General features: G+C 40.5%; 1 protein-coding gene across 5 annotated transcripts in view; it reads right to left on the bottom strand.

The window, feature by feature from the left end:
* strip1 (striatin interacting protein 1) overlaps positions 1–25,690 on the bottom strand; it is a 58,256-nt gene that overhangs the window by 20,184 nt on the left and 12,382 nt on the right. For 4 of the 5 annotated variants that reach the window (XM_076268846.1, XM_076268848.1, XM_076268849.1 and 1 more), the window contains exons 2-13: positions 22,339–22,408; positions 22,138–22,212; positions 21,844–21,978; positions 20,032–20,152; positions 19,815–19,883; positions 12,395–12,501; positions 12,150–12,277; positions 2,310–2,492; positions 1,264–1,484; positions 510–575; positions 358–421; positions 86–157 (exon numbers count right to left, since the gene is read on the bottom strand). In XM_076268846.1, the coding sequence (XP_076124961.1) occupies positions 86–157; positions 358–421; positions 510–575; positions 1,264–1,484; positions 2,310–2,492; positions 12,150–12,277; positions 12,395–12,501; positions 19,815–19,883; positions 20,032–20,152; positions 21,844–21,978; positions 22,138–22,212; positions 22,339–22,408 (1,311 nt within the window). The remainder of the gene's footprint in view (positions 1–85; positions 158–357; positions 422–509; positions 576–1,263; positions 1,485–2,309; positions 2,493–12,149; positions 12,278–12,394; positions 12,502–19,814; positions 19,884–20,031; positions 20,153–21,843; positions 21,979–22,137; positions 22,213–22,338; positions 22,409–25,690) is intronic. The other variant, XM_076268850.1, reaches the window with a different exon arrangement.

Raw genomic sequence — 25,690 nt, 5'->3', positions numbered from 1 at the left:
TAAGATTAATAACACTTGGTTAGATTTTATTTTTTGCAGTGTATATTGAAAGCAGAGCAATCACATTTCCATTTCACTCAAATACCCCAGACAGTGGTGTCTTCTGATACTCCTCTTCTTTGGCCATCTGAATCTCTGCTATGGAGACATACTTATGCTGTGGATGCAAAACAAGTAAAGCATTTAACTCAAACTTTACATTTTCATACAGGTTAAATACATGGGGGGGGGGGGGGGGGGGGGAGAATCAGAATTCAGTGAGTCAACATTTCAACAGTCAAAATGTCCTGTGAATAAGCGTGTTGGAAAACGATTGCCATTATTCAATGGAATTCAATTCAGACATGATATAACTACCTGTTTCAACGTTTTGATGCTTTCATGGATGGGCCGTGGCAAACCAACTACAGTATCTATGTCACTAAAAAATATATATAAAACACAAATAAAATGTTAGCTCAGGGCTAAAAGATAAAAGACAAAAGGTGAAGTATGGGTTCCATACTTACTTTCCAAGAGTATATCCGATAAATTTACTTCTGCTCGATTCCAGAAAATTCTCTATATCTTTTTCCCTGTTGAAAAATGAAGATGCTGTGGTAAAACACTTGGACACTACCACGAGCGGTGATGATGGGGCAGGGCACCTTCAGTTCCACAACCCCATGACATTTCGTCATCCAATAATGTACCAATATGTGATGTGTGTGTCAAATGCGCACATCTGATGTGTGTGCTAAATTTCATGAGTTTTACACATTGGAAGCACTTCTTTCTAGTTTCTTGATGGTGGCACTGTAACATGTGTGAGCCCAGTGTGCGAGATTACAATGAAATACTCATTCTGCAGTGCAAGAGACAGATAACATTAACAGTAATATTGAAAAGACAATGGCAGTATCTGACAGTATTCACCCCTGTCATTCTTGTGTCATTCATTCGTGTGTTTTATTCAAGATGAAAAGAAATAACCCATATACAATCATACAGATTAAAGATACAGATTTTTGTGATTTTCAGGCATGTTCCAAGCTGTCTCAGTAGAAACAGGTACCATTTTCTGACATGTCTCAGAAGGTAGATGCTTGTATAGTTATTTTGGTTTGTGCATTGTTACAGCCCTAGTATTACACATTATACTATAAGGATTAATATAAATTCAGATACGCAGGTTTTTGAGTTCCTGCTCACTCATTTCCCTACACAGACACTATAAACCAAAAGGTTTCGCCGACATTCATGGAAGATCATCTCCTCCCATACCTGACTTTAGGGGCCCAGGGTAGACCCTTGGGGAAGGATAATCTTTCACAAGGTGGCTGTGGTGGGGGTAGGGGCATGACTTCATCCCGCTCCAGTGGAAAGCTCTCAGGCTCCAGGGCATTCTCACTGTCGTCATTATCATCCTCATCCTCACGGTTATCATCTGTTTTGTAGGGGTCCTTTTCATTAAAGGCATCAAGGTTGTCTTGCTTGATGAGTGCCTGAGGGGAAGAAAGCATTGTAACAGTTCATCTTTTCAATTGTATTTCTTCATATAGCAGAGGTGGAAAAGTCCAGCTTCAGAAAGTAAAAGTCCAACCAAGTATTGGTTCTACCTGTGCACTGCTCTACCTTGCTGAGAGTTGTGCTATTTAGAATCAGCTGGTTTAGGTCAATGGTTGGCACAGATATGTGGTAGGACTTTTACTTTCTAAAACTGGACTTTTCCACCTCTCTCATATAGCTCCAATAAAACTGTCTCAAGGCTCTATACAGAACTCAAAGCTTGTACACCTTAGACTAGGGCAAGCGCTAAGGCAAAGATGGTCATGTAAATCACCCTTTTAACAGGAAAAACTCTAGGCCAAACTCTCCTATTCACATGCAAATCCTTTTTTATGTGCTTTCAATTAAGCGCTTTTGAGTTCTGTGCATTCTCCCATTCGCACTTCGGACACATCCACAGCGCAAGGCAGCCTTATGGCGTGATTCATTTAAAATAAAACTAGACTGATCCACAACCTTTGGTTATTCTGACTCTCATTTACCTTATGATTGAAAGCAAGGAATATGGACTTTCTCATCAACCTTTTGAATTTAAATTTCAATACACAAATAACATAAATCCGTCTTTGAATTTGAAAAGCTAGGTGAGAGAGATACACTGAAAGTTAATATTTTGTTATTTTGCTTTGTCCTCTGTAAAATACAGTTGCTTTTTCAGCTCTGAACAAACCCATTCAGGAATTATTCATGTCGGAGCTTCTGTGGAGCACTTTATTCCAATGGTAAGGGAAACATGTTGGTGTGAATGTGTGTAAGTGTACCTTATGTTCTCGACGAGCACGTTTTTGCTGCTGTTCAAGAAGATCAGAGGTGGAGGCAGGGGGTGAGGCAGCCCTCATGCTCCTGACCACACGGATGCTATCCTCTGGTAGGGGGGGTAGGCCAAGCTCCTCCCGTTTAAGCACCTTAATGCTCAGCAGCTGCTCAAATCCACCCAGTGTGAACTAGAGAGAGAGAGCAAACAAACCACAATGAAATTGGGACAATAGCCGTGGCCTACTGGTTAGCGCTTCGGACTTAACCGTAACCTTGAGCAAGGCACCTAACCCCTCACTGCTCCCTGAGCGCCGCTGTTGTTGCAGGCAGCTCACTGCGCTGGGATTAGTGTGTGCTTCACCTCACTGTGTGTTCACTGTGTGCTGAGTGTATTTCACTAATTCATGGATTGGGATAAATGCAGAGACCAAATTTCCCTCACGGGATCAAAAGAGTATATGTGACCCTGCAAGGCGAAACCAGTCGTTTTGGTAAAATTTACAAAATTAAGTTAATGTGCTCACATGAACGGCCATTGACTAAGCTTTCCAACGATATGTATATCGAGGGTATTGCAAAAAGTATCGCTAAAATAACCGCATTCAAAGTTGGCATGATTCTCCTGTCACGATAAGCCAGAAGAGGAGAAAATCACCTTTTTAAGTAAATTGTCACGTGCGATAGTGTAAGGACACAGCTATTATTAGCCTTACGGTAGCGTGACTTTGAAGCGGATGACTGACTATGTCCAGTTTTATCAACCGAGTGAGTGTCTTTTTCTGCCCCCTAGTTAATACCAGGGACGGTCATAAGGTGTCACTATAGAATATAATTAATGTATACAGATTGTGTAGGCTATAGGCCCACTTTTAAAATGTGCTACTGCTACGTCAATGGAAAACTTGTCCTGGTCCGTAAAATGACGCCAGGATATTTCTAAAAGTTCGTGCTTTTGACCGTTCGTGCCCTGAAAGGCAAGTCTTTCACATTCATATCAACGAGTATCCTAATGAGTTGGCTACATTTTAGCTCTACCGTAAAACCTTATAGCGGCGTGGACAAATGGAATAACTGCTAATGTATCTTCACCTAAATAAAGTCAGGGTTGAACAGTCAAAATGTATGTTTATCCGTGAAATTTGTTCACAATATGAAAGTGTAGACTGTATACTGTCTGAATATGACAGTGATTATATAATTCACTTATACATAAATATACTGAATTATGCAAAAACGTGAAATTCGCCATTTTAACCCGTACGTTTGTTTATCGTGGATTTTCTCAAAATAGCACTGTGCGCAAGACGACTGGTTTCGCCTTGCAGGGTCACATATATACTTATACTTATACCTATACAATAAAAGAGAAGGCAATAAAACGCACGTAAGAAATAAAGGCCTGCCTCAAATACAAGCCTGAGCTTTGCGCAGCCTAAGTAAATAACAAAAATACAAATAATTTGAGGATTTATGATAGTATGTCTCCTAAACATTCCTCACCCATTATCTAGACATACATGAAAACATTTGAAAACAAAACTCAGCCAATATGGTTATTTTGAGAATGATGACTTTCTCTTCAGCATTGTCCTAACTGTTAAAACGAGGCAGAGGCATTGCAACAATGTTTACGGAGATACACTGTAAGACTGTTACGACTGACTGACACTCACACTCCCTCAAATAGACCCCGCCACCGATCACAGATTCACTGATTCACCATGGCAACTAGAGCGGCTTCATTGCTTCTTCTACGGTGTAAAGTAGGTAGTCTTTTCACAACAGCAACAAACAGCAACACCTCTATTTAGGAGAATATTGCAACTATTGTCGTGACCACCACGCGCGAAATGGTTACGGCGCTCCCGTGACGTCACATTGTCGCATGACAGGTCGGGAATGGCGAATATGTAAAAGTTAATTAATGATCACAAACGTTTAAATAATGACAGTGGGTCTAGTTATATGTGATAACAATGTGCAGTGGGCAGTGAAATAACTGTTGGTTTCCGTTTGTGGTGACTGCTGACTGAGATAAGGGATGAGATTAAATAGATCCTGGAAGATCCTGGTCTGGAGCAGGTTAGCTCTACAGAATAAATCGCCATGGTGACTTATACCATAACATATCCTGCTGCCCCCTATCCCGCTTTTGTGCAACCGCATCACGGATAAATTGAGCCAGGATAACCAAGATATCCCCGCTTAATCCCTTATCCTAGTTTTGTGCAATGGGCCCCTGGACATAATATTATTAAAACATTCAGAGAATCCAGAGAAATCTTTGCAAACAAGGGAAGGAGCTGAAAAACACATTGGATGGTCGTGGTCTTTTGGACCTCAGATGGCACTGCATCAACACCAGACCTGTTTCCACACCTGTCATTGTATGGGCTCAGGACAACATCTGATAACCATTGTCTATGTGCACAGTTTGATACTCAATTCAAAAACTGCAGCCAAAATTTTAACAGCCAAAATTGTATTGAGACACGATTCAGAAAATACCACCGTCTTATCTGGGCCTGAGCTTGTTTAAAATGGACTGAGGTAACATGGAAAAAGGTTCTGTGGGTAGACCAATCAAAATTTGCCATTATTTTTGGAAATCATGGACTCATCTGGGCTAAAGAGGAGAGGGCCTATCCAAGTATCCAACCTATCCAACTTGATTTTGTGCTCAGTTCCAAACCCAACATCTATGACAGTGTGGAGGAGCATTAGTGCCTACAGCATGGGCATCTTGCACATTTGGCAAAGCACAATCAATTTTGAAAGATGTATACAGGTTTTGAATATTTCAGGAAAACAATGGCAAAATGAATTCTGCACATATTTAAATAGTATTTATCCTTATCCAAGAGTCCATGTGCTAAAATAGCCTGTCTGAGTCCAGATTTGTCAAATTAGGCGCATAACAGAATGAAAAACATGACTAAGAATAGCCCACACTGTTGAGCAACTGAAATCGTGTATTGGAGAGTAATGGGACAACCACTCTGTGAGTTGCACAGTTTTGAAAACGAACGTTAAGGGTTGTTTTAAAGACATGTTCGTGCATGCCTGTAGGCAGCCACTCTGAAGCAGTAAAGGCGATTCAAAATGAAAGTCGAGACAGGACCAATCGTCAAAATTTCGGTGTCCACCACTCTAGTTCATCCAAAACAAACCAGAAAAGGGACTCAAAGTGCTAAATACCGGAATTATCCTTTAAGATATGAATGTCCAAACATGGCCTCCAAGATAAGGCCTTTTAGAGAGTGTAAACAATCAATAATAGAAAGGAACAACAATATTTTACAGGTTTTAGTTATGGAACCTAAACATTGTGTAGACAAACTTTGAGGAAAATCGGAGTAGGTGGTGCAACCATTTTCCTGGATTTTTTTATTAGTTTTTATGCATACTTTTATGTTGTTGGTGAGAAAAAGAATGTGAATTCTGTCACCATTCTAAATCCCGTTTCTTGCATTTTTTTACACTGATCACTAAATTTATCATAACTTTTGAAAGGTTATATTAAGGATATTCCAATTCAGTCTTTTGTTAAATAATCCACAACTTGCTGAACATGTCATACACTCTATATTCTTCTCTATCTTGTAGAGAAATATGATGAAAATTCATTTTTATGTGAATGAAATGAAATTGACAAATTTTGGATATACATTTGGAGAGGATTTTCAAAGACTGTTCATTACTATATCAACATCACCATATGTATTTTACATCATTTCATGGAACTGATCCTGATTACAATAGTATGTATATCACATTGATGGAATGTATTATACTCAAAAAAATAAAAACATTTGTGTGAGGAGGTCATCCAGCACCCAAAATGGAATGTTCGGCACAGGCATGAAAGTGTTAATGTACTTGGCATCAGGTCACGCATGCGGTCAAATACGGTATACTATATGGTGCACCCCTCTGCTTTAAGAAATACACCTTGAAGTGTTTATGTTAGCTGTAAAGGAAGTGGTGCTATCAGAGCAAGACGTTAGAGATGGCGCATTGCATGCAGTGATGCCTCATATTAAAACAAAGAAATGGCCGAAATGTTTCGGTGACCGACCCTAATGCCCACTGATCTAAAAAAAAACACTGGACTGAGCATATGAATGTAAAGATATCTTCCTCTGATTGCTCTCCTATACAGCTAACAAACAGCTACCCGTTTACATGGACACACATGGATATTCCGAGTATTAACCTTATTCGGAATAAGACAATATTGTGTTGTTTACATGACTTGTTAATAGGGTTGGGCACCGAAACACGGTTCTAATATGGCACCGGTGCCGACGCAAAAGGTAGTAACTGCATCGAATAACAACGTGGATTTTGGTGCCTCATTTCGGTGCCATTTTTTTTATTAATTTTTTCAATTTTTTAATCACTGCATGTCATGCGCCATCTCTAATGTCTTGCTCTGATAGCAACACATCCAGACACAGTTATCGATAGCTAACATAAACACTGGATGTATAAACCAGAGGAGTGCACCACATAGGCCAGTGGACAGTGTTTGACAGCTTGCGTGAGCCCAAGTAGCTTACTTTAAAGCGACATCGTGAGATCCTGTCAAAATCTAGCAGTGGACCTAACTACACACAAGCAAAAGGCTATGAAACAACATCAACAGTAGCCTATATGTTACACAATATCCTTGCTAATGCGCTAACTGGCATTTTTTCTGAAATGTTATCAGCAAAGTTGTAAGGTGAAAACTTTATTTCACGGTGTGTTCTAAACAACATAATGGCATGATATTAGCCTAATCTTTCACGTGCATGAGGCCCATATAGCATCACAATGAGTATGAAGATCATGTTAAAAGTTCGCTGGCAAAAACATAAATATGTAGGTACATACCTGATGTCACTGAGCTGTCAACGAGGCTACGAAACCATCTCCGTACGTTATCGCTAATTAAACTCAGCTGACTGGTGTTAGCGCATAGCCATAGTTGTTGTTAAAATGCTTGGCTAGCGCTGGGAATCTAAACACTTCAACGCCGACATATAGCCTAACATGTTCAAAACTATTGCGTGTTATGGATTAAGACATGACATTTCTTGAAGTATTTGGGAACACACTGAATTAACTGCTAGTCCCTGTTCCCTGTTAGATTAGCTTGCAAATGCCGTTGTCCATGACCTGGCAGTTTTATGGCAAGCGGTTTTAACATACCTTATGGCAAAACGCCTACACTGGGTAAAAAACCATTTTAATTTAAAACATTTTAATAACAAACAAAGTACCGGTTCAGGCACCGTTTCAGCACCGGCACCGTTTTAAAAGTATCGATTTAGCACCGGTATCAGATAAAACCCAAACGATACCCAACCCTACTTGTTAACAGAATATTCCATTCATATTCCCATTTATATGTCACACAGCATATTCTCATTAATAACGACTTTGTCAAAGTTCTAAATGTTCCTTCAGTGAATGTTCCCATATTAACCTTATCACTACCTCAGCTATAGCCTAGCCTACTGCCACTATGTCACTACTATGCAGTCTTACATGTGTTTCTTCCTCGTCCAAAAAGTGTATCCTACCTTCTTCATTCCCGACATCTTTTCTGAAGCTGCACATAGCTCCAGTCATAAATAACTTTATTAACAAAGTAGCATAACCCTCACAAAAACCATACTTGCAATAATTAAAGGGAGTAGGAGGCTATATGATCGTCCCCTCCTCCAATGGCACGGCTCTGATGAACTCTCATGTGTACAGGGGATACGTGTAGTAGGCTAATAATAATTAATTTTACTGTAAAGTATTAACCCCAGATCTCAAAAGCCCTTGAAAAATATAATTAAAATGCATGTTGGGTCCTCCTCACATGAAAGATCTAACATTCTGTTTCAGTGGAGCATTCTAGAGCAGTGGTTTTCAAAGTGGGGGCCGGGGCCCCCTGGGGGGCCTCAGCAAGTTGGAAGGAAAAATAAAAGCAAAAAATAAATACATTTGGAAAATGTAAAATATACCTATTACTATGAGGGTTGTTATACAATGCCATTATAATAATGTGAGGCATATCTGAACATTATATTTCCCATGATAATGACTGTGAATAATAGTAGAGTGATAGCTCTCATATAGCAGAAAGCCCCAAATACAATTTTTACACACTGTATGCTCCATCGCGAAGTGCTTGTGGCTAAAATAATTATTAGGATTAGCTTAATGTATTTTTACATTTGCCGTGGTATTGTCGATGGGTTTAATAACACATCAAGGGGTCCTTGGCCAGAACCTAGTGGTATTTAGGGGGCCTTGTCGTGGAAAAGTTTGGGAACCCCTGTTCTAGAGGATCGCTCAAATTTAGCAGAGACAGGAGAGAAAGTGCGCATTTACAGGGCTTGTCAATGCTATGTGGTAGCCTAGAAACTATCTTGCATCGGGTAGAAATAAAATATTCCGTAATATTTCAGTCAATCTTTGTGTGCTGAAAAGGCACAAACGTTCCTGTAGATGACAATACCACATTCTACTTTTTTGCCAAATAAATGACAGAGCAATTTGAAATCATCAATGTCTTCATTGAGCGCATGTCTTCATCAGCGCATGGATAACCCAAGGGATGATATTGGGAAACACGTATGAAAATCAAAGTATTAGATCATCTGTCTACATGGGTAAGTATTAGGGTTGTTTAATCACGATTAAATCGCTGAATTTCTATAGTTAATCGCGATTAATCGCATATTTTATCACATGATAAAAATTTCCAAAAGTCCATATTGACAATATAAAGCAGTTATTACCAGTGTATCTTGATTAGGATTCAAATGAAAGCAAAGCAAGTTACTTTATTAACTTAACTTTAAGACGTACTGTAAGTCTATTTGATTATTTCAAAAGACGTGCAGCAGACCTGAACAACACAATGCTGTGCTGTGCTGTGCAATGCTATTCTTCAGAAATATAGCTGATAAAAACTGAAATAAATGCTACAAAATGCATGCACAAAATGTACACACATTATAAAGGGCATAATAAACAGAAAATACTCCAAATAGCCTATATTCATTATCTTTGAGTTCAGTTGAAAATAAGGAACTTTTCATATTGAGAAATGTAGCCTAGGCCTAGAGCACATTTCAATGAAGTGCATAACAAACAGAAATAGCCTAGTCATAGCCTATGTTCAGTTGACGTGTAACAGTGTGAGTGTAAACAATGTTTAGCTTGTAGGCTAAATTAAAGCTTGAAGTGCTTCGGTGATATTTTAATTCCATGTCGACCAAGCCAACACCAGCGCTGACATGAGTGCACTGCTATTTTATATGGTGCACTGTCACTTGCCACATGCATCAGCGCCGACATTTTAACTGGCAAACATTGGATGAACAATGGATTTTATTGGAGTGGCGTCAACCAAATATAATTAAATTGTGATTTACACGGCGGCAAAGTGTGATGCTGGTGTGCGGAGTTGTATTGAGAAAAATTAATCCAATGATATTGAATGTCGTAAGGAGATTGCACCACACTCATGTCAGCATCGGTGTCCACAGACCGGGAGTTCAGAACTGCGGTGGTGTTTATTATCTCCATGCCTACAGGAAGAGGACTAGGCAGAAGCCTACTAAGTTCTTAGAATCTTTGCTAGGAAGTGTCTGTGGCAGTTTGAGGACAAGAAACGGTGCATCAAAGGGCCAAAGAGGATTGTTGATAGGCCTAACAGAACAAGGGACGGTGTAAAATAAGAAGATTTTGGCGGCACACGATAAATGCGTTAGCCTAGGCTACTACCCTTTGGCCAGCTCGCAACCCCAAACAAGTGTGTGTCTAGCTAGATCCGGTGTGGTGATGTAGTTTTTCTAACGTTACTAGTTGTTGCAACAGCATGTCAAAAAAACTTGTAGTTTTCTAGGCCAAAAACAACGTTAATCTCGAAATAAAAAAAATTACGCCGTTAAAATGGGTTTGCATTAACACTGTTAATAACGCATTTAACTGACAGCACAAGTAAATATCCCATCTGAAGCATTATAAATCCTACTGATGGGTAGTACACAGTCTATACGGCAAAACGTATTAGTGATTTGTATGTATATATGGGATATAATATGCATAATTAAAGTTTTTGTTGCAAATACACCAATTCCTAAAAATATTCTTGTGTAAACTGAATAGCCATGACACTTAAATGATTGCTTGCCTCTCATTGAAAGCTTCTGATGTTGGACAACTGTAAAACATTTTTGGATATGTCTTGATTGAACTGTGACTGGTGGACTGTCAAACATTTGAGCTGGAGAGGACATTTTAGTATTTCTTTGTCTAAACACACAAATAATTAAGATGTTACCTCTAAAATGGTAAAATCCTGACACTGTTTTTCCTAAACACTTTTTTGGATAAACTTAGGGTATCACTGTGCATGTTTTCACAGGTGCATAATTATGCTATTTTAATTGCATTTTTGCTTCTGATGTTCAAATTGGTTCTGGGCATGTTGTTGCTTGGTATGAAGTATAGCAATGGTATACCCTATGCCAAATGGGGTCAGTCATTTAAGCTCTTTCTAAGATAAATTTCTGTTGTACGTAATTTTTACCTTTACATGTCTGTTAACATTATGTGTTCACTAAACCCTTTTCACGTTGTGATGTGGTAAAATGTTCTGTCCATAGTATACTTTTGCTTATATCAGTTGTGGTAATGGTTAAGATTTTAAATGAAAACACCAATTTGTGGATATTTAATGAAAGGTGCATTTTGTGCCAGTAAATTGTTATTGTTATATTATTGTTTTACTGTTCTTTTTTCCAGTTGTCCTAAGTGCTCCTAAGTCTAGCCATTAATAACATATAATGTTGGAATATTATGACATAATTTGGGGTACATAGGCCTGTGTGTGAAAAAAGTCAAGAGCACACCCTGATTGTGAAACTACACTCAGGTCATGAAGAACCATTCCTATGGCTGCTTAGCTTGACTTGGGTGAATTTGGCCAGATGTGGGCAGTGGTAGTGTAGTTGTTAAGGAGCTGGGCTAGCGCAAAACCTGCTTCTTTGAGTTTGTCGCTCAGCCTTTTAACGAATATTGCTTTCACCCATCAATTAATTCCATGACATTCAAACTTTCAGATTTGAATACTAAATATAATATAAATCCGGAATATGATAATATAAATATTATTTATATATAATATAAATTGATCTCACCTTCACTCCATAAGTACAAACTTTTAGCCACGCTTTTGGCTATGTTTGAGCAACAAAGGGAGTGAATGAGCCAATTACACTGGAATGAGCTAGGTTGGAAATTTAGCCAGGACACCAGGAAACCACCTACTCTTTGCGATAAGTGCCATGGGATCTTTAATGACCACAGTGATTCAGGACTTGGGTTTAACGTCTCATCGGAAGGACGGCATCTCCTACAGTACAGTGTCCCCGTCACTGCACTGGGGCATTGGGATCGATCTTTTTGGTCAGAGGGAAGAGTGCCAACTACTGACCACCCACCAACACCACTTCCAGCAGCAACCTAGTTTTCCAAGGAGGTCTCCCATCCAAGTACTAACCAGGCCCACACCTGCTTAGCTTCAGTAATTCAGCCAAGACAAGGTATCCGTTGGTCTGGCTGCTGGCGAGCTACTATAATGCAATATTCTGAAAGGGGCCAATTCTGGATATGCCAGGGGTCTTCTTTGGGGTTTTTGTAATCGTAATATGATCTTAATCGGCTTATGGCAACTGGAATAAGGTGTTTACATGACTCATATGGAATCAGAATATTGTAATTATTCTGATAATAGAAATATGGCAAATATGTATGGAAACATGTCAATGTAAGAAAGGGAGCAGGTAACTTACCAGGATGCTCTTCCACAGCAGCAGTAACACCTTCTTCATTGGGAAGTGTGGAGCATGACCACTGCAAAACTTAGTCACCATGCCAAAGAGCACTACTGACATTGGTTCATTGTTGTAGAGAGTTGAGCCTATAACATGGGAGTGCACACATTCAAAGCCTTCTGATTACTTTCATTGGCAATCAACCACTTAATCTAAGGTTGCCAAATTTTAACAGGATTTAGCACATGCAAAACAGCCCCTACCTAGTTCAGTTTTAAAAGTCTCTCTAGCAGCTTTCCACTCTGGACTGTCCATTGGGTCCTCCTGGTGGATGGTTTCCACCATGAGATACATGATGTTGAGTAGGATCCTGTAGAACAACAAAAAGTACTTGAACTTGAACAACTTGAATTTCCCCTGGGGATCAATAAAGTATCTATCTATCTATCTATCTATCTATCTAAGTAGGATACCAGTTTAAGTTTTACCGGCAAGCTGCAGTTGCCCTGATTTACAGCTAACAATCAATTTACAATCAATTTACAATCAGTACGTTAACATGCACAGTTTAGCTAAGCTACACTTATACACAGGTTTCCTATTTACCAACAAAACTAGATGCGCGCGCAGCTGTGGGGCAGAAGACGCTTGGTGGCCGGCCACAACGTTATAAACTTAACCTAATAGTCGGCTGCTGTAAGCTACAATCGGATTTTTTGTATACCCGTTGTCTCAATGATAACATCTAATTTCAGAGTTTGTCGTTCATTTGCAATATTAATATAACATCGTCTTTTGGTGTTTTTGGCCAAGACATGCATTCCGTTAGGGATATTGAACAGATTGAACGTTCTCTAACCATTGTGATTTCGAATTGGTACAGTTTTCAGCACAAAAACTCATTGTATTATTTTCATGAAGAGCACTGCTCTCGTTGTAAAGGGAGGTAAATCACGAGGAGGAGGAATCTGTGTTTACATCCGTGATGAATGGTGCCGGGACACTGTAGTAGTATGCAAACACTGCTCACCACTGGCAGAGTTTATGATCATAAAGTGCCGTCCTTTTTACCTGCCAAGGGAAATTACTGTGATTCTGCTAGTCGCAGTATACATCCCGCCTACCAACAACAACAACGATAAGAACGCGGCTCTTAGTGAACTGTACCAGGCTGTCAGTGAACAACAGACGGCACACCCAGACGGTTTCACCATCTTCACTGGAGATTTTAACCATGCTAACCTTAAAACTGTACTTCCAAAGCTACACCAGCATGTTGATTTTCCAACAAGAGGAGATAACATCCTGGACCTGGTCTACACTACACACAAAGGAGCATACAAAGCCACCCCCCTCCCCCACATTGGACTTTCAGACCATATCACTGTTATGCTAATGCCCGCATACAGACAAAGGGTAAAAGTGAACAAACCGGTTCGTAAGCAGGTAAAAGTGTGGCCTGAGGGAGCCTCCGATGCTCTTCAAGACTGCTTTGACACAACAGACTGGGAAATGTTTAAGCAGGCAGCCACTTACAACAACCAGACAGACATAGAGGAGTATACAGACACTGTAACCTCTTACATCACCAAGTGCATTGATGATGTGACCCACACAAAAGACATCATCACTCGGGCTAACTGGAAGCCATGGCTGACAGGGGATGTCCTCAGGCTGCTGAGGGCCAGAGACAAAGCCTACAGAGCTGGGGATGAAGCTGGCATGAGAACAGCGAGAGCCAACCTGTCCCGTGGCATCAAGGAAGCAAAAAAGGAATACACTCACAAGATAACCACCCACTTCAAAGACAGCAGGAACGCACAAAGCCTATGGCAGGGCATTCAGGCCCTCACGGACTACAAGCCCGCGCCACAGAGCTGCGAGAGCAACATCCCTCTGCTCAACAACCTGAACCGCTTCTTTGCTCGCTTTGAAGCACAAAACAGCACCTGCCCACAGAAGACCCATCCCCCTCTACATGAGCAGCCCCTGTGCCTCTCTGCCGACAGCGTGAAGAGGACACTTGCTGCTATCAACACCCGTAAGGCAACAGGTCCAGACAACATCCCTGGTCGTGCGCTGAAGGACTGCGCAGGGGAGCTTAAGGATGTCTTCACAGACATCTTTAACACTTCCCTGAAGCAAGCCATCGTCCCATCTTGTTTCAAAGCTGCCACCATCATACCTGTGCCGAAGAAAACTGCTCCATCCTGCTTCAATGACTACCGCCCTGTGGCACTGACACCCATCATCATGAAGTGCTTTGAGCGGCTTGTCATGTCACATATCAAATCCATTCTCCCCCCCACCCTGGACCCCTTCCAGTTTGCATACCGAGCCAAACGGTCTACAGAGGATGCAATCTGCTCTGCCCTCCACCCAGCCCTCACCCACCTGGAAAAAAGAGACTCATATGTGAGATTGCTGTTTATAGACTTCAGTTCTGCATTCAACACCATAATACCACAACAACTCATCTGCAAACTTGACAAACTGGGACTCAGTACCTACCTCTGCAACTGGCTACTGGACTTCCTCTGTCAGAGGCCTCAAGTAGTACGTGTTGGCAACAATACCTCAAGCAGCATCACACTGAGCACAGGGGCCCCCCAAGGCTGCGTGCTCAGTCCGCTGCTCTTCACCCTGCTGACGCATGACTGCACTGCAACCTACAGCAACAATCACATAGTGAAATTTGCTGACGACACAACTCTGGTGGGTCTCATCACCAAGGGCGACGAGACTCAATACAGGTTGGAGGTCGACCATCTGACCACGTGGTGCAGGGACAACAACCTCCTGCTGAACGTCAGCAAGACCAAAGAGATTGTTGTTGACTTCCGGAGAGGTCACACCCAACACCTGCCACTGACCATCGACGGTGCTGTGGTGGAGAGAGCGAGCAGCACCAAATTCCTGGGGGTGCACATCAGTGAAGACCTCTCCTGGACCACCAACACAGCATCACTGGCGAAGAGAGCTCAGCGCCGCCTGTACTTCCTGCGGAAACTCAGGCGAGCAAGTGCTCCACCAGCCATCATGACCACATTCTACCGAGGCACCATTGAGAGCATCCTCTCCAGCTGTATCGCTGTGTGGGGCGGAAGCTGCACTGAATACAACAGGAAAGCCCTGCAGCGCATAGTGAACACAGCTGGAAGGATTATTGGTGCTTCACTCCCCTCCCTGAAGGACATTTACACCACCCACCTCACCCGCAAGGCGACCAAAATTGTGAGTGATGCAAGTCACCCCGCTAACAATCTGTTTGATCTACTGCCCTCTGGGAAGAGGTACAGAAGCCTGCGCTCCCGCACTACCAGACTCACCAACAGCTTCATACACCAAGCTGTTAGGATGCTGAACTCTCTCCCTCCTCTCCCCCCTCCACCCTCAGCTACATAACATCCTGGACATTGGACCCACAATGGCCGCCTGCACCACTCCACTTGCACACTTGTACACTTTGCAACTTGTTGCTGTTGTCCTGAAAACACAACACTTCTGCTGCTCTTACATAACTTGCACCACTATGCCACTTTATTTCTTACTTAGGTCAAACAGAACTACCTCAGCCTCTTATTGGCCTGACTTTGCACTAGTATTTTATTTTATTGACTGTCTATGCACAATTTCAACCAAATTTTGCTGCTCTTATTTTTTCATTATATGTGCCCTCTTATTTACTTATTTACTTACTTTTTTGTTTACTTGAATGTTATGTTTGTCTGTGGACTTAAAATTGGTAAAATATGTCTTGTCTCCACCGTGGGATAGTGAGAAACGTAATTTCGATCTCTTTGTATGTCTGGAACATGTGAAGAAATTGACAATAAAGCTGACTTTGACTTTGACTTTGACTTCTATGCTATTCTATGGTGCTTTCTGCCTCTTAGTTGCGCGCGCATGTTTTTGTGACGTAGCATAGAAATTGTATAGCTCGGCTAGATGACTGGACTGGACTACTGCGTTACATGCTGGATGGGAGTCGAATGGGAGAGGAATTATTGACGGAAGTATGCATGTTTTACCCCGCTATGCTAGATTGCGTAGATCATTGGTTCCCAAAGACTTGGTCGCGTCATAGTGACAATTTATGTTGTGTAAGGCCTAACCTATGCCATTTATCCAGGAAAGCTAACAGCTTTCTATTAGGATCTAGTTTGTGTCCTTTTTAAAAAAGTGGGTCCCCAGAAAAAAGTTTGAGAAACACTGGCGTAGATCATCTACATCAGGGGTGGCCACCAGTCCAGCATGAAGAGCCAAAAAAATTTCAACACAACTCAAAAGAGCCGCAAAGATATCTGACACACATTACAAATTCCCCATCACTGAATGACTTATTAGCATGAGAAATGCTCCGATGTAACTGAAGATGCCAATGTGACCGTCAAATGTTCCGTTGAGTGTCTGCTCTCTGACGTCTATGTATCCTACTTTTACCTTGTACTTGCAATGGTCAGTGCTTTTGGGAAATGTTCAGGTTTGAAGCTTTATGCATCAGTTAGTCTGGTATACCAAGTGCCAAACTAACGTGTTAAACACGTTTTTTAACAGTGTTATTTTGGTTATGTTGTAGGGCTGGGACAACGCGTCGACGTAATCGATGACGTCGACGCAAAAAATACGTCGACGCAAAATATGAGCGTCGATTCGTCAAGCATAACTTGTGCTGCTAAATATTTTTAATTTTACACCTTCAGTGTTTTCCATACCTTGACTAATATGTGGCTGGGCACCACGAAATCAAAACCGTCCACCACACATTGATGTTCTATGTTGTAGGCCTACTATTTTTACTACTACTTTTTACTCACACAGCCTTTCCTCGCCCCGCCCGCTCTCTCTCTCTCGTAACGAGCCCGCTGCTCCTCCAAAATATTCACGATAGGGAGGGAAAGTGAAAACCAGCGCCCCAAGTGGTTGCGTTCCTATCGAAGAGCAGCTCCAATGTTAAGTCCCATAGACCTATTTTAAAAAAAATACTGTGAAGCCAAATCAGCTATCTTATCCACCAAAAATATTTTTCAGTGTCTATACAGTAATAATCTTCTAACTGTGAAAATGTCAGACCCTATTTTGCCTTATTTAAAAAAATCGAAATTGCTCCTTTTGTTTCATAAACGAACTACAAAAAAGCCACGTGACTTTACCCTTCGACGTTACTCACGTAGCATGGTTTGTTTATTAGCCTGGATAGCATTGCCACTTAACACTTACTGCCAGCTCTTCATGTGAGTAGAAGCACAACACCAGTTATCCAGACATAAAGGTTATCACCACGCGGTTTACATCACCTTCCGTTATTACAAAAATATGTAAGCCAGTTAAGCAAATTGCCGTATTGATCAGTTAGAGATTAAGCGCCCAAACCTGTGACGTCACATGCAACTGTAGTTTGTTATCACCATGTTACGACAAAAACTCAAAACAATTCAACTGATCCTAAAAATAAGGTATGACCACTTGAAGCAATAGAGATGACCCTATTGAGATTACTTTCCCTCCCTATAGTTGAAGGATTGTTGTTGCCACATAGAAGCACTGCATAGAACACAGTGGGCTAAATTGCTATTAAATCCGCTTAGCATTGTGACCATGCTGCGCAAATTTGTTCAAAACTGCTGCATTCAAGTTAAAGTAAACTCTGCTAGGTCTTATCACATAGTACATTGAGGAGACTAGACTAAGTTAAGTTACAGTATGCAATCAAGCAGTATCTCAAAGCTAACGTTAGAATACTGTTTGGATGTCAAGTTTAGCATGCTTACCTGCAGCTGCTTGTATTCGTTAACTTACTCATGCAGGGCTCATTTTATTGACTCTGAATGTTTGCAAAATCCCGATGTAAATGGAAAAGTGTTTTCCAAGACTCAAATGCTTGTCCAAAGGAGAAGTACGAACCGTTATTTGAACTAACTACGTTATGAATTGCATCCACACATCAGCAGCCTTTTAACTGTGTTAATGTTAATTGCAAGGATTCCCACACGAACGTCTTAAAATGACAGGCACTCAATTAGACATACACTACTGAACTTTATTGAATGCTACCTCTGACAAATGTATTACTTTGCACTTGTATAGTCTTTTATTTTGGAATCTTAAGAGCAGTAAACATATATTGCAATGTTAAAGAATTCATGTTTTTTTCATTCAGATATGTAAATAAACTTGTATAAGTTGCTATTAGTGAATTAATGGGGAGATAATCGATAATCGAATCGAAATGGAATCGGACTGAAAAAATGAATCGTTACATTAATCGATGCATCGAAAAAATAATCGCTAGATTAATCGTTTAAAAAATAATCGTTTATCCCAGCCCTATTATGTTGACATATCAACCAGAAGGGTTATGCTAGCCTACAAAAAAGATTAATCCGCCTTTTGAATGTCCGTGTTCCTCTTTCTATTTACTCTTAGCATTAGGGTTTTCCTGATTGCAACAGTAGCATTACACCTGGCTAAAGAAACAAACGTTTCTGCTTCTTTATGGGCTAGATTTCTATCCATAACATGACAGTAAAATTATTTTAATTTAAACATTGCAGCCTAACTATTGCCAGTACTATCAACTTATGAAAAGCATTTTCATTTACTAGAAATATAGGCTATTTCAAAAAATAAAAAACTATAAATCCAAGAAGTGAGAACATCAGTTGAGCAGCCGCGAGCCGCACGAGAGGAGACAAAGAGCCGCATGCGGCTCGCGAGGCGCAGGTTGGCCACACCTGATCTAGATGCTCCCCTCCCTGTTCATACACATCAAAACAGTCCATATTAGCTTGATTAGCTTGCTCGCTAGCAAACTCTGCATCATCAGTGTAACTAGTTAAATAGTTGACATTACTTGTTGCAAATGTTACAAATTTTACCCACTTCAAGACTGTGGCCAAAGTACTAAACTGTCTCCATATATATGTCTACTACAGTCTTTAACATCATGATTACAGTATCGGTATTATCGCGGTATTGTTGAAATATGCTGAAAATGTTTCAAAGCCAACAAATGATGTTGATGTTGACATAACTCATAATTGGCCTGTCCTCCATGTACAGTAACAGCAAACTGAGAGTAAACAAAATAACATTTATATAGCATGGTGTTTTGTCATAAAAGTGCTGTGGCTCCTTTAAAGGTGCAATATGTAAGAACGGCTACTAGTGTTTAAAATGGGTATTGTAGCCCATAATCAAAACATTCAAGAGCGTTTGCGTTCCGATCTTTTGTGCATCGGTCTTAGAAGTAGTTGAAAGGACTCCTAACTCACTCCCAGTTCTCCCAGACTTAGGTACTTCTTTTATCACAAAAAATCTGTGAATACGGGCCCTGGAATACTTCTTGATTAATATAACTGAACGAAAGGCAGCCAACAAGTGCTCAACATGTTTAGAAACTCGTTCAAGACTGTTGGAAAACTATTTCCAGTGTCTAAGTTAATATAGTATGGTTGAGAGAGTGTGATGTGTGAAATTATGTCATCACATCAAATGTTGACTGTTTTGAAGAGCCTAAAATATACATTAAGCTTTGTTTACATGTTTCTGTTTACTACATAAAACCATGAGTTATTTCATAGTTTTCAGTTTTGATCAACTATATAAAAACAGTAAGAATGAATAACTAGGTGTCCAAACGTTTGACTATGTACACACACACACACACACACACACACACACCTGAGGTCTGTGCTGTCTGCCAGAGAGATTGCTGGTTTTCTCACTGCACTGCTGCATGCAGCACTGTTACTGTCAAGGGAGTGATAACAATGAGTAAGATTCATAGGGGTCATACAAGGAAAAACATTGAATCAATTCATCGAAATTCTTTATAAAAAAATATTTTTACATCAGAAAATCATTTACAGCACTGTCTTAACCAAGACCCTCTCCTTACTCAATCTCCATGTTCAGCAACTCCACCAGGGCCGAGAACGTGCCCACCTCCAGCAAGAGGAATGCATTGTAACGCATCCAGTGTTGCACTTCTGCTTCAGATGAGCACTCTGCAAAAGTGCCTGAGCAAATAAAAAGCAAGGAAAGCATTGATGACCACAAAAGTAATAAATAACTTCATCCCTGAGTTGTTGCTCTTAAAGGTGCTCCAAGCAATTTCACACGGTTTCTAAGCTAAAGCATTTTTGTCACATACAGCAAACATCACCCACCATCCGCTAGCTGCCTGTGCCCTGAATACACAAAAAAACGTGGTCTCTGTGGGCAACCCAGGCTCCAAAAAAAGTAACAAAAATAACCTGCTCCAGCCTGGACCATGAGATGCGCATTTAGGAGAGTTTAAATTACACGGGAGGGAGGGGGAGGGAGTAGCGAGCTAGCTCTCTGTTTTGTTTGAACGTCAACAGAAGTGACATTACCTAGCATCTCTTAGAGCACCTTTAAATGCAACTTCTCCACCCCCAGACTAGGACACACATTCTTACTTGACTGCATTAAGCTTTGCATTTCCACACATCTGCACAGAGAAATGAAAAGCCAAATCATAACACCACCACAAGCTTAATAAAAAAAAACACGTTCCTGCAATTTATAGACAGATTCTGTGTATCTGCATAATGCATATTGTCGGGTAGCTGTGGGCAGTAGTCTGCAGATCAACTTGCAACTCAAGAGGCATTGCCGCTAATACTTAAATGGCTTGGTGTGTTCTGGCACTTAAGGCGAGACACTACAGGTGAATAGGTTAAAAATGTTAACTAGCAGATATCACTATGAAACTTCCCCAGTTGATTACTTACAATAATATGAGAAAAAAATGTATTACAAGTTTTCTGTAATTTAATGTTTACAAATTAGGCATTATCTAATTAAATATGCGCTAATTTGCATACATTTTAAAACACGAAACCTGAGCATTAGATACAGCCAGGTTCAAAATGATTTTTTCATCGTGTTCACATATTAGATGGAATGGAGAGATTCATGGATATCTACTGTTGTTATCCTGTCAATAGCCTCAAAAAAAAAAAAAAAAAAAAAAAAAAAAAATTCAGGTTTTGCCATGTTTTTAGGCATAAAATGTCATATAAATCAGGCTAGGAATGATATATCAACAAACCCCTCTATAAATATCTTCTAAATATAGTTAGGCTTAAGATTAGAAAATGTGATGTATGTAAGTGCTTCTGAAGTGGAGATTTCGTGCTCAGAATGAGAGGAAACTAATTTTGAGAAAACAGCCTTGAAACAGCCAATAAGATTCCGTTCTCAGCCTAGACTCGCCTTTGAACTTCTGCGATTGGTTGCAGATACAAAGGAAGTGTCCATATTTGGATCACATATCGTCATGCAGGAGAAACAGAGCTTTACAACGGTACTACACATGCTATGTTTCGGATCACGGTCGCAGTAGTGAATGCAAGGTTAGAATGCTAACATTTGGTAAATTTAGGAGAAATATACAGGCGCGAGTAAACACAATGTAATGAAATAAGCACCTAAATGTGTAAATCAGAGTTTTTTGTTGTAGTATGTGAAAGAATATATGCTAAGGTAGCAAACTAGCCCAAAATCTCAAAATTGGCCAGTGCTTGAAAAAACGATTTTTTCACCTGCCGTGTCTCGCCTTAAGGGGAATATCTAAATATCACTGACATTTCTTTTTTCCTGTCAGTTGTACTATGTCCAAAACCTTATTCTCTGTCTGTCTGTCTGTCTGTCTGTCTGTCTGTCTGTGTTTATATGCACATACCCTGTGCGATGTAGAGTATCGCTCTGGCAATTTTCAGTCTTTTCTCACGGGCTGTGACCTCTAGTCCATCCAATAGGCGCATGGCATGTGCTCGGTGATGAGCAGAGTCTAACTCTGTCCAGCACTTATCTGTTACTGACAGATATAGGGTGACACATAAACATTAAGAATCACATTCGTAAAACAAAAATAAACGATGACAGAACAAAATCATGGTTACCATGTTCCACAAAGGTCTGTGTTCTAAAACAGACATTCAATAACATGTTATCTATTTATCATAAAGATTTTTACCATGAGTTCTGAAGTCTTCTTCAAAGCATTTTCTGTTCAATATAAACTCGGGTCCCTCTGTATAACTATATATCTCTGAAAGAAATTAGCATACTTAGATAAGCATTATGAAAGGTGAAATTATAACTAACCAGTTCAATCATAAGTTTACCAAATATGAACTGAAGGCATTCAACACCCACACACAATAAAAAAACTCACCGGAAAGTTCAGATGCCCACTTGTCTGTGTCCGCATATTCAAATTCCAGATCCGGAGACTCCGAGAAGCCCTGATGAAAAACATTATCATATCCATGGATATTCTTTAGCACATGGTTAAAAAATGACTTATCTGAACTATAATTTGACAACTTCCTAGCACAATTTTATATCAAGGTCTTCTTTTTCAAGAAAGTGCACCAAGGGTAATGTGCACAATCGATATGTCACTTGCTAAGGCTATTAATGATGAAGTAGTGAAATAATGTTAGATGAGTTTACTACCTCCACAATATTATTATGACCGCCGCGCAGCGAAGCGGTGGTCATATAGGTTTAGTCAGATTTTTTTTTTTTCTTTTTTCTTTTTCGCATGCCCAAATTTCTGTCAATGAGTCCCGGGACACTGAAAGACCAGGGTACACGAAACTTGGTGGGCATGTAACCCCACATGGATAGCATGGAACCATCGTTTTTCGTTTTGATCTGTAGCCCCCCCGCTGGACTGGACCCCCCGAAAGGAGGGTAGGGCAGACACAGTTTTCTCGAAAAACGTAGGGTTTAGGAGGACCATTTTTTTTGGTATGTTGATCTCAAGAGGCCATGTCAACCCATTCAATAACCACTCATTTCATGTATAGCGCCACCTAGTTAAACACAAAAAAGTAAAAATGAGGTGTTGTAATCGCAGGTATCTGTGACCTAACATAGTCAAAACTGCACGAAATTGGAAGTGTAGGATCATTATAACACCCTCTGAATGCACGCCAAGTTTCGTGGAATTCCGTTCATGGGGGGCCACACAATAAATTAATTTATGTTACTATACACCAACTGGCCTGTAGGTGGCCGGAGACAGTTTTCTGTGAATATCTCGAGAACCGTAGGGCCTAGGAGGTCCACCTTTTTTATGTATGTTGGTCTTAAGGGGGCATGTCAACCCATCCCATTACCACTTATTTCATGTATAGCGCCACCTAGTTAAAAATGTAAAAGCAAGAAATTAGGTGTTTTCATCACAATATCTCTGGCTGACAAGGTCAAAACTGCACGAAATGAAAAGTGTAGGATCATTATCACACCCTCCGAATGCATGCCAAGTTTTGTGTACTTTCGTTCATGGGGGGCCTTACAATAAAATAATTTATGTGTACATTTAGTGACGTACACCAACAAGGATTCCCGGGACACTGAAAGACCGGGGTACACAAAACTTGGTGGGCATGTACCCCCACATGGATAACATGGAACCGTCATTTTTCGTTTTGATCTGTAGCCCCCCCGCTGGACTGGACCCCCCAAAAGGAGGGTAGGGCAGACACAGTTCTCTGTGAATATCTTGAGAACTATAGGGCCTAGGATGACCATTTTTTTCCGTATGTTTGCCTCCAGGGGTCATATTAACCCATTTCATGTGCACACATGTGCACAAACAGATACACACACACACACACATACATTCACAGTAATCATACGTATGACACATACTCACACAGTAGACATATACGCTTGCATGCACAGGCACATACGCAGGCACACACACAAGCACGCACACACACACACACACACACACACACACACATAACATAAACATAACACAAACAATCAAGAATTTCTCAGAATTATGAATAGGCAAGATGGAGGTGGGGTTGTATAAAATGAATTTTACATGTGAAATCTATGAACTAATAATGTTTTGGTACTTGTTGTCTAGCAGATACCAGTGAGAATTGAGTGTGGATAATGCAATTTAGTGAGACAGTTAGAATCATATAGGCCTTTCAGCGTGATTTCTTTTTGTGGAAAAAATGTGCTGGACTGGGCGGCGGTCATATTTTGTACCGCTCTGCGGTACATCTAGTTAAGTCATCTATTAACGGTGTGTTTCCACACAACGAAATTTCGCGTCGCTCTCATTGAGGTTGAATGGAGACGAAATTCGCCCTAGTTGGGCGAAATGAAAGCGAATCGCCGAGGCAGGCGAAACAAAGTTGGCCAAAGTTTAACTTTATTTAAATGAGGACCATTCGAGAACCAATCAGGTCCGCGTCTTTGTGTTTGGAGGCGGGAGTTACAAAAAAGTCTGACCAAGATGGCGGAGACTACCTGAGCTGTAACGCGAAAATTTGTATGTGATTAAAATGTTTCTACACGAACATTGGCACTTGTATCAACACGAATTGTGGTTTATATGCCACACAAACTTAGTCAGAGCACATACACCACTAAATAGACCACTATATATGTTAGTTTAAGCACTCGATCTTTTTTAGCTAGCTGACAGGCGAAATGCTAGTATTTTAGGACATTGGATTGCATTGTAAACCTAGCTAGACAGCTAGGCTACATGCTGCAACACAGGTATGAAATATATTATGTCTTATTGACCTTGTTGTTTCTATGAACATGAATTGTTGTTTATAGGCAACATCAACTTAGTCGAGGCATAAAGACCCCTGGATATCTTCATTAAGTACTTAAACGTTTGAATTAGCTGATTAGCCTAATTAGCTCGCTTGCCACCACTGGCTAGACACTGCAGTCTAGGTTAGCGGTTTCGCCGTCACGCCCCCGAGGCGAAATTTCGCTGGCCAAAAAACGCGAGTTGTTTCGCTGTGTGGAAACACACCGTAAGACTTTTTTGCATTTGAATGCTTCCATAGGCCATTGAATGCTGGGTACAAAAATAGCACATTTTCCGAAAATGAGGCAGAACACCATCACAATTATTTGATATGTTAAGAATAAATATCTAATCTTTCCAAAAATAATGTTCCAAAAAGATTTTTACATGTTGGTAGATGCTGTCATTTTTTTTGCTTTAGCATGCCAAAAATGGCACAAAATGGGTTTTCATCCATTTTCAAGACTTAATATCTTCCATACCGTTCACCACATAGGGACTAGTCTAGAGGAATACGCCTGGATTCAGGGGAAAGTAGGGCGGGGGGAATGTCTCTGATGTTGAACAAAGCTTTTTTCAATAGCCAATCGCGGAGAGGTGGCAGACCTTGTGAGTATGCACATGTACTAGGTGTTTCATGAAAATACCGCCAACAGCGAACTAACAACCAAAACGATGGTGTTTAGTTTGCCTTTGTAGCCATCTCTGGTTAGCCTTTGCTTAGGCAAATGAGACATAACTTCTGCAGACGTTTAACGCTGTTGTTACGAACTTCAATGTCTTCAAAAATCGACTCTAAACATGCTTCAATTACGTTGGTATCGGCAGCTATTTCGCACTGGTTTCAGTATGGACTTTTGCCCATGAACACAACGGAAGTGAGATCAGTGGTCTGAAAGTAGCTGTTTTCCGGTTGTGAAGGTTTTGGCCCAGAAGTTCGTTCAGCATG

Source organism: Alosa pseudoharengus, unplaced genomic scaffold, assembly GCF_046254945.1.
Source record: "Alosa pseudoharengus isolate Yale_2024_CS ecotype anadromous, Long Island Sound unplaced genomic scaffold, YU_APseudo_1.1 YU_APseudo_1.1_scf_5, whole genome shotgun sequence".
Classification (NCBI taxonomy): Eukaryota; Metazoa; Chordata; class Actinopteri; order Clupeiformes; family Clupeidae; genus Alosa; species Alosa pseudoharengus.
This window is presented reverse-complemented; position numbering and strand designations above follow the sequence as displayed.